This window comes from Stegodyphus dumicola, chromosome X1 (genome assembly GCF_044657685.1).
Source record: "Stegodyphus dumicola isolate Sdum_Otavi_A_Nest chromosome X1, ASM4465768v1".
In the NCBI taxonomy this organism is placed as follows: Eukaryota; Metazoa; Arthropoda; class Arachnida; order Araneae; family Eresidae; genus Stegodyphus; species Stegodyphus dumicola.
The window spans coordinates 37291534-37305059 of record NC_140780.1 but is presented as its reverse complement, the minus strand read 5'-3'; the positions used below and the strand labels follow the sequence as shown (position 1 = coordinate 37305059).

Genomic DNA, 13526 nt, shown 5'->3' with positions numbered 1-13526 from the left:
TAGTCTGCAAACGACATACTTGAGGTTTACGTTTATGGAGATCTATAACGGGGAGCTTCTGTCACATAAAAGTGATAAAAGGTGAAAAAGCTTTTTGAGCAAATAGTAGACGCGATCTCATACGGTCGTTCGCTTGGGGGAAATGCTTTCCTAGACAGTCGAATGGGAGCCGAAGAATGATCAGTATGTACATAAAAATATGTTGGAAAATCGGAATAATCTGTGTACTCCGAGTTTCAACACAGTTTGAAAATAAATGATCCTTTTCTTAATCCTTGATGGACTGGGAGGGAGTATCACATCCTTCTGAAGGTTTGATTTGATAGACAAAAAAATTTAAATCAAGCAGCTCGAACCAAACTTGTTTTGGTCAACTGAAAATTACGCGTAAAAATGAGATATGTATTAAAACACTAACAAACCTTAAGAAATATAGATTTTTTACAATAAATTACTCTCTTTCTAATACATTCACACTCCGAGAAACGTGTGAAGAAGTTCAGAATGATTTTAGGCAAAACAGCTAACCCAGGGGAAAAATAATTCTTTTCCTTTCTCCTAGTCAGGAAAAATACGTATAAATGAAACATAAGCTGAATTCAATAGCATTTACAGAAATAATTTTAGCCTTATTTTCATTTGAAGCTTTCTGGAGATTTGAAAGTTTACTTTTAACCGTAAAAAACATGCACGTAAAGAAATTCATAATTGATATTTTACTATATTTGCAAAACATTCAGGTGATGTTCATGTGAATTTTATACTTACTTTGTAAAGAAACAAATTGTCGCCCAGACGGTACAGGGGTTAGGAGAGCCTACTACAGTACCCTAGGGACCAGGTTCGAATCCGGGAGAAGACATGGATGTTTGTATAGTGTCGGTGCGGCATGGCGGCACTCTAAATATGCGGCGAGTCGAAAGTCCTGTCATGTCGTTTGTTGGAAGTGGAGAGGGGTGGGAGATCCCCGGATCTTCCCCCCCTGAGGTGTTCTCCCTCAAAGCTGGGAGTGGAAAATAGAAGTCTAACCTCTCTTCGGAGTAGGAGTATTTCATTGTTCCATGTCATTTCGGAGTATTTCATTGTTCCATGTAATATGGACTCGAAAACAACAGAAATAAATTATTCTTACAAATGCAACAGTAAAAAACTTAGAATTTTAATACGTAGTTATCGTTCAATATACCAATTGTCGCTACAATAGAGCAACAAACTGTTATAATTGTTTTTAGATGTGTGCTGAATACTCAAAAATAATCTTACAGTGTTTTGCATTGAACCAAGAAAATATGAAAATGCTTTATGCTAAATGCACAAATACTGTACTTAAGCGAAAAACAATTAATTAAAATATATTGGTAATGCATCATGCAAATATTATTTGCAAAAATTAAAGAGAGAAAGGGGGATTTTTGTTTAAATGTTTTTTTTTTGGTTGAAACTTCAGTGCAATTTTTCCTATGTTAAAAATATATTTTCTTTAAAAAACGGAAGATAGTTTTCTGTAGAAGAAATCGTTTATTTTAACAGCTAAATAATTCTAAAAGATAAAAGAGACTAAATTTCAGGCAAGAATTTATTGTTTGCTTACTTTGGGACACGTCTCATTGCAGAGTAGTCCTGTGAAACCAGGTTGGCAGGCGCAGCTAAGAGCTCGAACATCGCAAGTACCTCCATTCTGGCAGTCATCACAATTGAACCGACATCCGGGACCGAATGTACCTCGAACACAAGCTGTTTTGGAAGAAAAAATGTTGTTCTTGAATAATTTAATTTGAAAGTTACCAGGTCGCAATCGACTGGTGACTTAGTCCAACTTTTGTTTTTTTTGAGATCAGATCTTGTATGTTAATTTTCTGCTCCAGCCCATATGCAGCTTGTCGTAAGGCCATTGAAGAAAATAAAATAATAATAATAATAAAAACTTTACGAAATGTAAAAATTTTATTTAATTTGTTCTTTTAATTGTAAAATATACCTGAAAAGGTAAAGTTTTGTGATCATTCATGTGTTTCTTACTGCCAAATTACAGTTTACAGTGTAAGGATCCTAAGTTTTACTAACGTTTATTTTATTTTAAATCTTTACTATCACTTCTTATTTTCTACTTCCGGCCAGAATTAAAAGCTTTAACTTATTTATGCAAATTTGTCTTGCTAACGCCAAGTACTTAAGTTGTGGCTTTTTGCCAAGCAAGAGAGAGGAAGGAGTTATTAGAAGCAGGCCGCTTGCCATAGTAGTTTTACTCGGTTGCTGGTTGCCTTCAAGGCCAGAGGTTTAATCCTCTTGATAATTTTAAACGTATCGTAGTTTTAGCAGCTCTCTGTACTACATACGGATTTTTTGTTAAATAACGGCCAATCTTAAAGTTAGGCACTTGTATATTAATCCAAAGTTAGTTTTAGTTAGAGTTTTAGTTAGTAGTTTTATATTCTTACGTTCAGACCACAAGTGGTTGGTCTCTGTATTCCGAAGTTCCGGAAATCTCTGTAAAGATAGAAAAATAAAGAGTTTCGTATACCCTTCCTGTGTGTATTGTCTACTTCACAATTTATTGAACAAAGCTTGGGTAAGCTCCCTGTTCTGAGTCAGGACAGTTCATGTTTCCAAAGCAAGTAAAGAGGAATACAAGTCCTGATAACAGTTATAAATTAAAGAGCCAATTTAGCGTTGAGCTCAATTTGATTAAATTATGATTTACATCAATACTGCGGCAACTTTTATATTTCAGGTAAGTGGAACCAGGTAAGTAAGAAGGATCTAAAAGGCTACAGATGCATAAATTAAGACAACAGTTTTGACTTTGTTTTAAAACATACGTAAAGAATACATGGAAACTTATTAACTTTTCAAAATGTTGAACTACGTGTAATAATTTTCAAAATACAATTACTGGTTTAAGTTAATAGAAAATATTTTTATGTTTCTAAGGTAAGAAATACGTTACCTTATTTGTTACTGATTTGTTTTGTCTTTCTTGATACTTGGCTGTTTATTTATTTATTTATTATGAGTGAAATAATATTAATTACTCTTCACTCAATAAAGAGTAATATTAACTATTCTTCACTCATAATAAATAAATAAATAAACAGTCAAGTATCAAGAAAGACAGACCAAATCAGTAACAAATAAGGTAACAAGTAACTAAATATAAATTATAAAAATTGACATAACAATCGTAAGATTTAAAACAATCCGACAACTGGCTGGTTCAGAATTTAGTTTTCTTCAAAAGGAAGGAAAAAATAATCGACGGCTTTTTAAATTACTGAAAACTTTTCGAATACAAATAGGGACTGTGTATTTTATGATTTAAATTTACTTCACAGTTAAGAATATTTGCTTCACTATCAACAGAGTACTATTTTGAAATATACAATTTTCTACTCGCTTTTGATTATATGCTGTAATTTAAACACGCTTCTTTTCAAACTTGTATGTTCAGTTTCCGGTCCTGTCTATAGCATGGTACTAGGACTGCATCTGCAGACGAAATATTTGAATAATAAAAAAGTAATTGTATCTCAAAGACAAGTAATCATGAGAGCATTTGCGTTAACTATCAAGTAGGGAAACTCATCACATAAAAACATTAATTTTCCTGTCGTAATATGCTATTACATTTTAATAAAATAACCGTACACTATAATGTAATCTGATCTTCATATAAATCTTGAAATTGTACCTTTATGAGAAAGAGTTGTAAAGAAAGGTTATACTACTATAAATTACACGTGATTGCCTAAAAAGGGAATATTCGTGTGAAATAGGGATAAAACGCATAATATTACAATATAATCTAAATATTGCTTTACATGCGCATAATAAATCTATTGTTTTTCTATTAGATGACTATTCATAATTTTGGGTCAGAAATTACTGATCACTTGTTTGAACATAAAACTTGCTTAGAATAGAAACTAGCGGCATAACATTTGAAAAAAAATTATTTTCAACGAATAATTAATCAATATTTATTAGCAGTGACTTCGCAAACAAAAAACATTTATCTACGAAAAAAAGACTGTACTAATGTATCATGTAAAGTAAAGACTATACAAGTAAAGACTGTACTAACTTTTTACTGTAACTATACGTAAAAGAATATTGCAAAAATAAACTGATAGTTTAAGCAAGTGAACTTAGAGGAGGAGGAGGGGTGAAAAGATGGAAAAAGGAAATTTTGAGATTTTTCGGTCATGACTAATAAAAACACAATTCCCTCATTACCTCCAATTAATTTTTTACCGAATTATGCAGCATAAATGCATCGAATTAGTTATCTATTTGGGCTACTGATGTTGGAACTTTTCATAGTATAGAGGGCGCTGTTGCGCCAAAGGAATTCTGTTGTTTTTTACATTATGTAACTGTAGTTCGCCATTGCGATGTATGTGTATTGCTGTGATATATTTTGGTGTTTTCATTAAATATAAATGAAAGATATCATCATGAATTTTTTGTATCCAAATCAAGATCAAATTTACCACTGATGCATATTCGTCGAACTACGCATTAGAATCGTTATTCGCTTCGTAACAACTGATAAACAATTTTCGTAAAATCACACAGCTGTATTTGTGACTTTCTTTCAGTTTTAAATTCTTTCAGAAATTTAGTTTCAACACTTTGGCACACATAATTAACATTAACGTTAATTTAGTTATGATGGTACTGAGTGAGAAAAGGTAGAAAAAGCAGTTTTAAAACATTTAAACATTTGCAGCAACATTGCGTGAGTATATTAGAACACAAAAATGAAGCAAATAGGTACAAGTAATTTTGAAGATATGTTGTACAAAAGAACACATTAGCAAAAAAAATCCAAAAATATCAAACTAATAAAACAGATTCTTATGTTTTTAAATGAAAAAGCATACTGATACCTTGCCTGAAATCTAGTCCTTCGAGAGCCAGATATTGATGAAACTCTTGATCTAATAAAGGAATAACTGTTGGATTGACTTGGAAACGTAATCTGGGGGCATTCTGGTGCGGAGGAGTGTCAGATCTGCTATGTGAAGTTTCGGAAATTACGACTGGTCGTTGAGGCACTAGAAAGAAACATACAACTTCTGAGAAAGATTTAACGAGAAAGCGATAAAATAAAACCCATATGAATATAATGCACAATCACATGAAAACTCATATTGTGGTAGTAAAGTACCCTGAACAATGTATATAATCTTGTGCCATTGCAACCGGTTATAAAAATGAAGAGAAAGGTGAACTACTCTCCTTCATATAATCACGAAGAAAATCATTCTTGGTAAAAATACCCCAGTTTGTAAAACAAACAGTTTTATCCAAGTAATTGTTACAAGAACCAATGGAATTATTCTCAGACGTCTATAATGATGGTTTTTGGACTCAATGAACTCAGTACTGATCAGGGAACGTTTCATTCCTTCTATTCAATGACCATAACTAAATATGTTGAAACGTTAGTATGAGTCACCCAGAGATTACCTGAAGCAGAAACCCTCATGCACATTTTTCAACTATAATTAGTTATTACCATTTGAGCTACGTTTGATGAGCTACGTTTGATACATGCGGGGCGATTCGGAACAAGGTGACTGGAAAATGCATACCAACCTTATATGAATGAAAAGAAATTAAGGAAGGAGGACGGCTTCAATAACTTAATAGTTAGAGCACTCGTTTAACCGGCAGTTCTGGTAGACCCAAGTTCGATTCTCTTACCGGGACGGAGTTTAGTGAACCACAGTCGAATTAATTCACAAATCATCTCTAAAGAGCTTTCTTGATATGCTTTCTTGACTGGATATCTGGAGATGAAATTGGGCTCTGCTGTCATTTCAGAGACTTAATCTAGTTATCTATCAAATGAGCTTTGTGCTTAAAAGAACTCATTTCAATAAGCTCAAATAAAACCTTGTCGTATTGGCACATCTGCCTGGCAAACGTTTGAAATCTCACGTCGATAACGTAGAGTTCAGATAACTTTTAGAGCTTCACGTTTTCGAGGTAAGATTAAGTGAAGCTCTAGTAGTTATTTGTGTTTCACATTATCAAGGCAAAATTTCAGAGAGAGGAGACGAGAAAATTTGAATCTCGCGCAAGTTCATTTCAATTACTCAGTCAAAAACACAAACATAGCTTGAAATGCTTTTTTACCCCATTTTTTATGGACGGTCGTGTCTAGTATATTGCTACTGATTTGCCCTTATCCTGAGCAGTTTTATGTCTAACATCTAGGTACTTTTCTATGTTGTGATCATAGAAAAAGCACATAAAAGACAGCTGCATGTGGGAGCTCAAAGTTTGCTATGACGGAAAAAGGTCTTTGAACATGCATTCTGAAGGCAGTAAAAGGCACTTAAGTGTATGAAACTAATAAATAGTAAAGTGCGTATAAACGTAAGGCAATAATAAATCGCAAATTGCTCCGTGGGTCCTAAGGCAGCGCAATGAGTTCGGTTTAAAAATTATGCTTTTAAATAATAAGAGAAAGGTTTAGTGAAAATGTACTTAGCTGTAAACATTTTATTATTATAGCTACTAGCATTTAGGGAATGCATGTTGCTCTTTATTTATAGTGAATTTTAAATACATTTGATTAATTTCGTATCTTCTAAATAACCACGAGACTTCCATCATTATTACGTATTAAAAATACAAAAGACGAAGTGATACTTTAACACTTGTAGTTCTATTAACATTATTCTATTTGTGACTTTATAAATGTTAGCTGAAAAGCGGATTTTAGTATAATACAAAAAAAATTAGATTTTAGTACAATACAAAAAATTATAATTTTGTTAAAGAAATGTATTTTAGGCATTTGATATTTTCATTCAAATTCATTAAATTAAACATCAAAAGTAATTACTACCAAAATATATGAATTTTGAATTTTCTTTCCACATTTTGTGATGTTCTTTGTTGTCAACCGCTTTTCTACGAGCTCAGAAAATACCTTCCTGAGAATAAACTTTCTGTGAAACTATTCGAAACAAAAGTTAAAGAATTTAGTTGAAACATTTAATATATTAATATTTCATAGTTTCTGTCTTTCTTCTTAACAAAAATTACAAATTATTGTCAACATTTAAGAATAATGCACTTTTGGGGAATAATTTGAGAAACGGAAGTAAATTAAGAAAAGAAAAAGTTTACAAATTCAACACTTTTTCTCCATTATTTCAGACGTTGTTTTTTTCCCCTTCAGCTCAAAGGGAATTCTTTATTCATCCACCCCTTCTAAAAATGGCTTTTATTTCCTAACTACTATCTCATTTTGATTTTAGTTTATACAACGCTAAAATTCCAAGAATTTTCATAAGATTGCTTTTTTTTTTTTTTTTAATCTTTGTTTCGTAAAACATGTTAAAATTAAGAGAAAAAGAGAAAACTATGTAAAATATAATTGCATTCCTAAAATATTCTCATTTTCATCCCATGAAAAAAATTTTAGCTACTTAATGCCATAAATTTTCCTGTACAAGATTCCAAATTTCTGAATTAGTTTTATAGACTGGTGATTTTGAAGAGCTACAACGCAAGTTCATGTGCATACAGTGTACCAGCTATTTGATCTTATAAAGAAGAGGAAAACTAATTCCGAAGTTTTACATACAACAATCAAATCTTAACACTGACGGAAAGATAAAACAGACACTTTGGTGACATTTAATCAAAAAATGTTTTTATTCGTTCGAAACTTGTTAAAGCCAGATAGGAAGTACACTGATGAACTAAACAAATAGAAAATTGTAGTACATGGCTATAAATTGTTTTCATAAAGACACACACTTAAGCAGATACTAAAAAATTGATTACCGGTAAATAAAATTTTAGTGAATAGATTTCACGCCCCCATATCCGGATATTCGGTACTCTAGTGTAAAGAAAAAAAGCCTTTTAAATTTGAAACTATAAGCCAACTGAAGAAATCGCAGTGTAAAGATATATAGCAACTCATAACCACACAATTATGTCTTCTTACAGTAATCGGGATGATGATCACCTGTAACTGTGTTTCGGACGGTTGCAACGAAATATTGGAGAAGAGGGATCATTGAAAGTAATCCTAGAAAAATGAACTTGAAATTTTTAGATTCCAAGCCATCCGTCAGAGGTATATAGCTTTGTTCCTTAACTTTACAGAATGGACGTAAATACGATTTCAACGGACAGCGTCTATTCATGACTAGACATGCTTAATCGATCTTTCTTTTTCTCAGAGTTCCTAGGTATGAAGGGAAAAAAAATCACTAGGTTTCTGACAAAATTCTGACATTAGGTTAAAATGTCAGAATTCTGACATTCTGACATTAGGTTAACATTCAGATTATCAGATTCTGACATTTTAACCTAATGTCTGAAAAAATTCTAACATTAGGTTAAAATGTCAGAATCTGATATTCTTAACTGTTTTTGGCTTTTTAGCCTAACAATTAATCTCTCGAAATATTAAGTAAAACTTAATTTTCAAAAGGATTGGTTTAAAAGTTCTAACCTACAGTTTACAAGAGAGGAAAAGAGTATACAACAATGTTTGGTTTAGTTGATTAAAATACACCTGGGCTATCTGCCTAAGGAAAGGGATGCTTTCGTGAAGGACTTTCTAAGGGAAACTGGCTCGAACACACGCAACACATGGGGAAAAACGCGGAAACGACATGCTGCCAACCCGCTTGCCTATAATCGAACTCAGGTCGGCTGGTTTGGGTTAGTTTAGTTGATTATGGCAAAGCACACTGAGGCCACCTGCCTAAGAGGAAGGATGTCTTCGTGGGGGACTTTCTAAGGGAAACTAGCTTGTATACACGCTGCACATGGGGAATCAAAAAACGCCCATTCAGCCAGCCCGTTCGCCTGGAATCGAACCCAGGTTGGAACTACCAGTGTTCAGCGATTTCACCGCTCGGCCGCTGGTGGGCTGTATAATAATATCAGCATATTTTGCATTACTTTAAGTGGTAATCACAGTACGTATCGTAAGGTATAGTACAATTTATTATAATTTTATTTAACAATGTTAATGCTACTGTGTTTAATTTATCAATTAATCTATATTATAAAGTCACGCTAATATCACGATAATATGGCATTCGCTTATCATTTGCAGTTTCACGTAATCTCTTAAGTCTTGAAATTCATTACCTGAAGATACTTAAACTCTTTGTATGTGAATCTGCATTTATGAACTGTTGTTCGTATAATATTCAATGAAAAAATATTCCGTTGTGTTTAATACTCGTTACCTTACTATAACTGCTTTGCGAATGAAGTTTCTGCGACTTTTATTGTATTAAATGGTTTCTTACATCTCATAAATGCTTTTTTATAAAAAGTATTCTATAATTATTATAAAAAGAATGCAACAACAGGAGGGTGGGAAGCTAATCAAACGCAATAGTCACTGGGTTCACATGAACTTCTCGAAGACTAACTTGTGGAATCAATTTTAAATATGCAGAAAAGATAAAGCATTATAGGAATAGAAGATCAAGGCAAAGTTTTAAGTTAAAAACAACACTAGAGAAGGGTATTTATATTTTATAATTTCTGGTCGCTCACCGGCACAAACATGAAGCAGGAATTTATACCCAGAGATCACTAATATGATTTATCTTATCGATTAATGAACATAGAATTAAAAGGTTTGGTTTGGTTTATTTAATAACGGCAAAGCACTCAAGGGCTACTTGCCTAAGGAGAGAGATGCCATCGTGGAGGACTTTTGAAAGGAAACAGGCTCGTATACACGTTGCACATGGGCTCAACCACGAAAACGCAAATGCAGCTAGCCCGTTCGCCGGGATTTGAACATCGGACCGAACTACCGTGTTCAGCGACTTTACCGCTCGGCCTCTGGTGGGCCTAGAATTAAAAGGTAATGGGTATCAAGAATACCGCGAAATTCTGTTTACGTATTAGTTGAGATTTGCGTGCACCGTAATAAATCTCATCTTAAGTTCACATTTGTCGCCAGAGAAGAATCTGAATAGCCATTCCTTTCGTGGAGTTCCATTTGTTTGTTATAATTTTGGTTAAAGAAGGTACAAGTACTGGTAGTCGTATTAACCTCTTACTAGGAAAAATTATGTGACTGTAGCAGGTACAAAGAAATGCTACGACATTTAAGCGGAAAACATTTTTCTCTTATGGACAATAACGCACTTCCAAACAGAGCACACTAATTACGGATATGCTGTAAGATGAATATGTGAAAAGCAAGGGTCAGAGAGAATTTACTTACTTTTAATCTGATTGAACAGGACTGAGACGCAATAAAGAGAAAAATTGCTGATTATCAACCATTTCTATATAGTCTCACAGAGTAAAATGATTTTTCAACAGCAGTAAGCAGTCTGTATATCCTTATTCAACAAACATGTTATGTTACATTATTTATGTAAGTATGCTATGACTTTAAAACAAATTATGCATCCCATTGTAGGTATATTTTGCTGCGTTCTTCAGTTGTTTATTTATATACATCAGGAAATCCCTAACTTAACTCTGGAAAGTTTGTAGTTATATATAAATTTAAATAAAAGCACAACTTAGAATTAGCTTTCCTCCTTGCACTTCATTCCACAGTTTTTTATTTCTTCATGAAATTTCAATCATATATCTATCAGACAGTACCTATCAGACGTATGATTTTTTATGTATTGTCTTACCTTCTAATTCAATTGACTAGTACACAAATCAAATCAAAGACAAAATCTAAATCAAAAACTTCTAATAGGCAGCTTCCCTTTAACGTTTCAAGTTAATAATCATGCTATATTTGATAATTAAATCTATAGAAAAATAGAGTGAGATGACTGAACGCATTTCGGAAGCCACACATATATCTGTTTAATCTAATGCATTTTATGATAGACTGTAATAGGCAGAAAAGCTCACAAGAGCGATCTGTCTTTATAAGCGTTGTCTTTCATGGAGGTTTTTTTTTCAAGTTAGCTAGTTTACCTAATCCCAAAGTAGCTAGTCCGTTGCCATTAGAATCGGCTTTGCTGCAAGGTCCATGGGGAATTTTGTCCACTAAATCACTGGTGAATCTTTTCAAGGGAAATCCTTTTGACTGGCTTGCGAGTTTAAATTTTTGTCGAAGATATTAAATTGAAGAGAATGATTTAAAAGCTATCATTAGAACTGAATTTTCAACGAATTTCTCTATCATTTATAGCAAAAAGCTTTTATGACATAATACTATGTTAAAACACCCTTTGCGGTTTGAGCACACCTTTCAAAATTTCCTTCTGTATCCACAGAAAAATTGAATGGATTTTATAGGTTACTCTGAACCTTCTTTATTTTTACTAGATAGAAGAACAACACAAACCAGTCCATATATTTTAGCCATGTTTAGTTTTTAAAGACCCTCATTTTTCAAAGAAATCTTCCAGATTTTTTTTAGGCTATAAAAAGAATTGTTTGAAAAGAAATTTCTATGTTATTTTCTTGGCTGTATGCTAATCTTATTCTATATTAGTTTTAAATTTTTACCTTGAAATCTTGCCTAAAATCGAACGGCGAACATCAGGTGTGCCCAGAGTGGGATCACTAAGAGACTAGGACCACACCAATAACTGTATGTATGTATTTTTGCAGCTTTCCGGTCAGCTCATTGATAATAGAAAGGTGGGTCCACATCTGTGTTTCATTTCCTATTTTTCTCTTTCTTTCTTTTCTCTCTCTCTCTCTTTCTTTTTTTTGGGGGGGGGGGATATGGGAGGTTTGGTTATCAACTAAGAAATTGTTGGGGTGATTTTCTGAAGGTCAGGGGTAATTTTATTAGTTAGCTGTTTGGTTTTTCACTAGAACAGTTCACATTTTTGCTTTCGTTCAGAGAAGTTTTATAAGCGCTACGTTTGATAGTTTTGAGTTGTAGACGTTTTTTAATTTTATTTTATAGTTTATAATTTCTAATTGTAGATATAATATTATTTTTTTCGGATTTTCAATTATTTTCCAAATGGATCAGAGAGACCATTTCTGAATCACTGAAAATGCTGCACGAATTGTTTTCAGATAGTCAATTTGATACTGATCCCGGTACATGTGCAAAACATGCAATATTGGGCTGTGGTTCTTCAAAGATGGTGTCACTTTCTTCGAAAAGTATCACCATGAAAACAGTAGACGAAACTTTAAATAAGAAATGTAAATATCATATACCCAAGTTACTTTTTTTTAATAATCATCGCATGTAATCATCATATACCCGAGAAGAGCTTTTTTTATTGGGGGTGGTGTAGAGTAGCAGGCCTTCCCGTGGCACACCCTGGATAATGCTAAATCTGCTACGGTATTCAGTATCTAGTGTTTTTTAATGATAGGCAAAATCTGTTACTCTTTTACTCGCTTCCCAGCAATGCTCGTTTCAGCACTCTTTTCGAAGCTTCTATTCATTCAGCGTGCCCGCTTCGGGAACACCCACAGAATTCAAACGATAAGTGAAATCTTCACAAAATTTTACCTGTGTGCTCCTCTAGGCCTGATTAGACTGCCTACCTTTTTTTTGGGGGGGGTCTAAATTCTTACTTTAAAAGGTAGCGTGCCGGAAAACGTTAAAACAGTGTTTGAATTTAAAAGACACATTTTTTTTTTTAAAAAAAATCATTGAAAATTTTCCACGGTACATGATTAGATTCTGCTAGTTCTAGTTAAATGTAACTATCTCGGCTTTGAGTTATCTCGCCGCCGATAGTTTATTCTGACCCGCCGATAATTTATTGAGCCAGCTTATAGTTTGGTATTTAAGTGTGTATTTTTAGTCTAAGGATCAACGTTTAATTTGAATTTACTGTTCTAATTTTAATTTGCATTTCCCCAAGTAATGGTTATTTGTACCACAAAGTCGCTCCTTTATGTACAAAGTTCCGTTTAAATAAAAAGTTTCTTTTAAAATTTCGTAGGATTTTGTCGTACTATCTCAGGAACAGCGATGACTCGCTATATGTCTGTTAAGGTTAAAAGACTAAAGTTTCAGTACAAGATTAAGTATAACCTTATAACTTAAGAAAATCTTTGAAGAATAATTGTAGGCCAAATGAAGAAAATCTGAAAAAAAAAATAATTTGGGAAAAAACTGGAAAACAAAACAAGGTTAATCTTTGGATTATGGTAACTTGGCGATTTTTTGGCGAAAATTTGGTGACCAACCCTGCTACAGCAACCTGCTAGTTTTTTTTTTTGGGCGCCATTTTGTTTTCACGAAGTAAAAGCATTTTTTTTTTTTTTTTTTTTTTTTTTTTTTTTTTTTACTCAACATTTTTGTCCAACAATCTGCTAGTCGAATTACGCTCATGCTAGAACTTTTATGGAACAAAAGTACTTACTCATGACGAAGTGTATAGGAGCCAGTTTCCCTTAGAAAGTCCTCCACGAAGGCATCCCTCTCCTTAGGCAGATGGCCCTCGAGGCTTTGCCATATGATTATGGCAAAGCCTCGAGGGCCAAACACACACGTTTACCATTCCAAGAGGAGCCTCGTTGTCTTTACAGTCTTACACCCTGTGCACATTTTAATATTCAGA

General features: G+C 33.3%; 1 protein-coding gene across 4 annotated transcripts in view; it reads right to left on the bottom strand.

The window, feature by feature from the left end:
* Window positions 1–13526, bottom strand: part of LOC118182303 (uncharacterized) — a 495450-nt gene that overhangs the window by 54040 nt on the left and 427884 nt on the right. For all 4 annotated transcript variants that reach the window (XM_085807736.1, XM_085807739.1, XM_085807738.1 and 1 more), the window contains 2 exons: window positions 4890–5057; window positions 1592–1734 (listed from right to left, as the gene is read on the bottom strand). In XM_085807736.1, the coding sequence (XP_085663862.1) occupies window positions 1592–1734; window positions 4890–5057 (311 nt within the window). The remainder of the gene's footprint in view (window positions 1–1591; window positions 1735–4889; window positions 5058–13526) is intronic.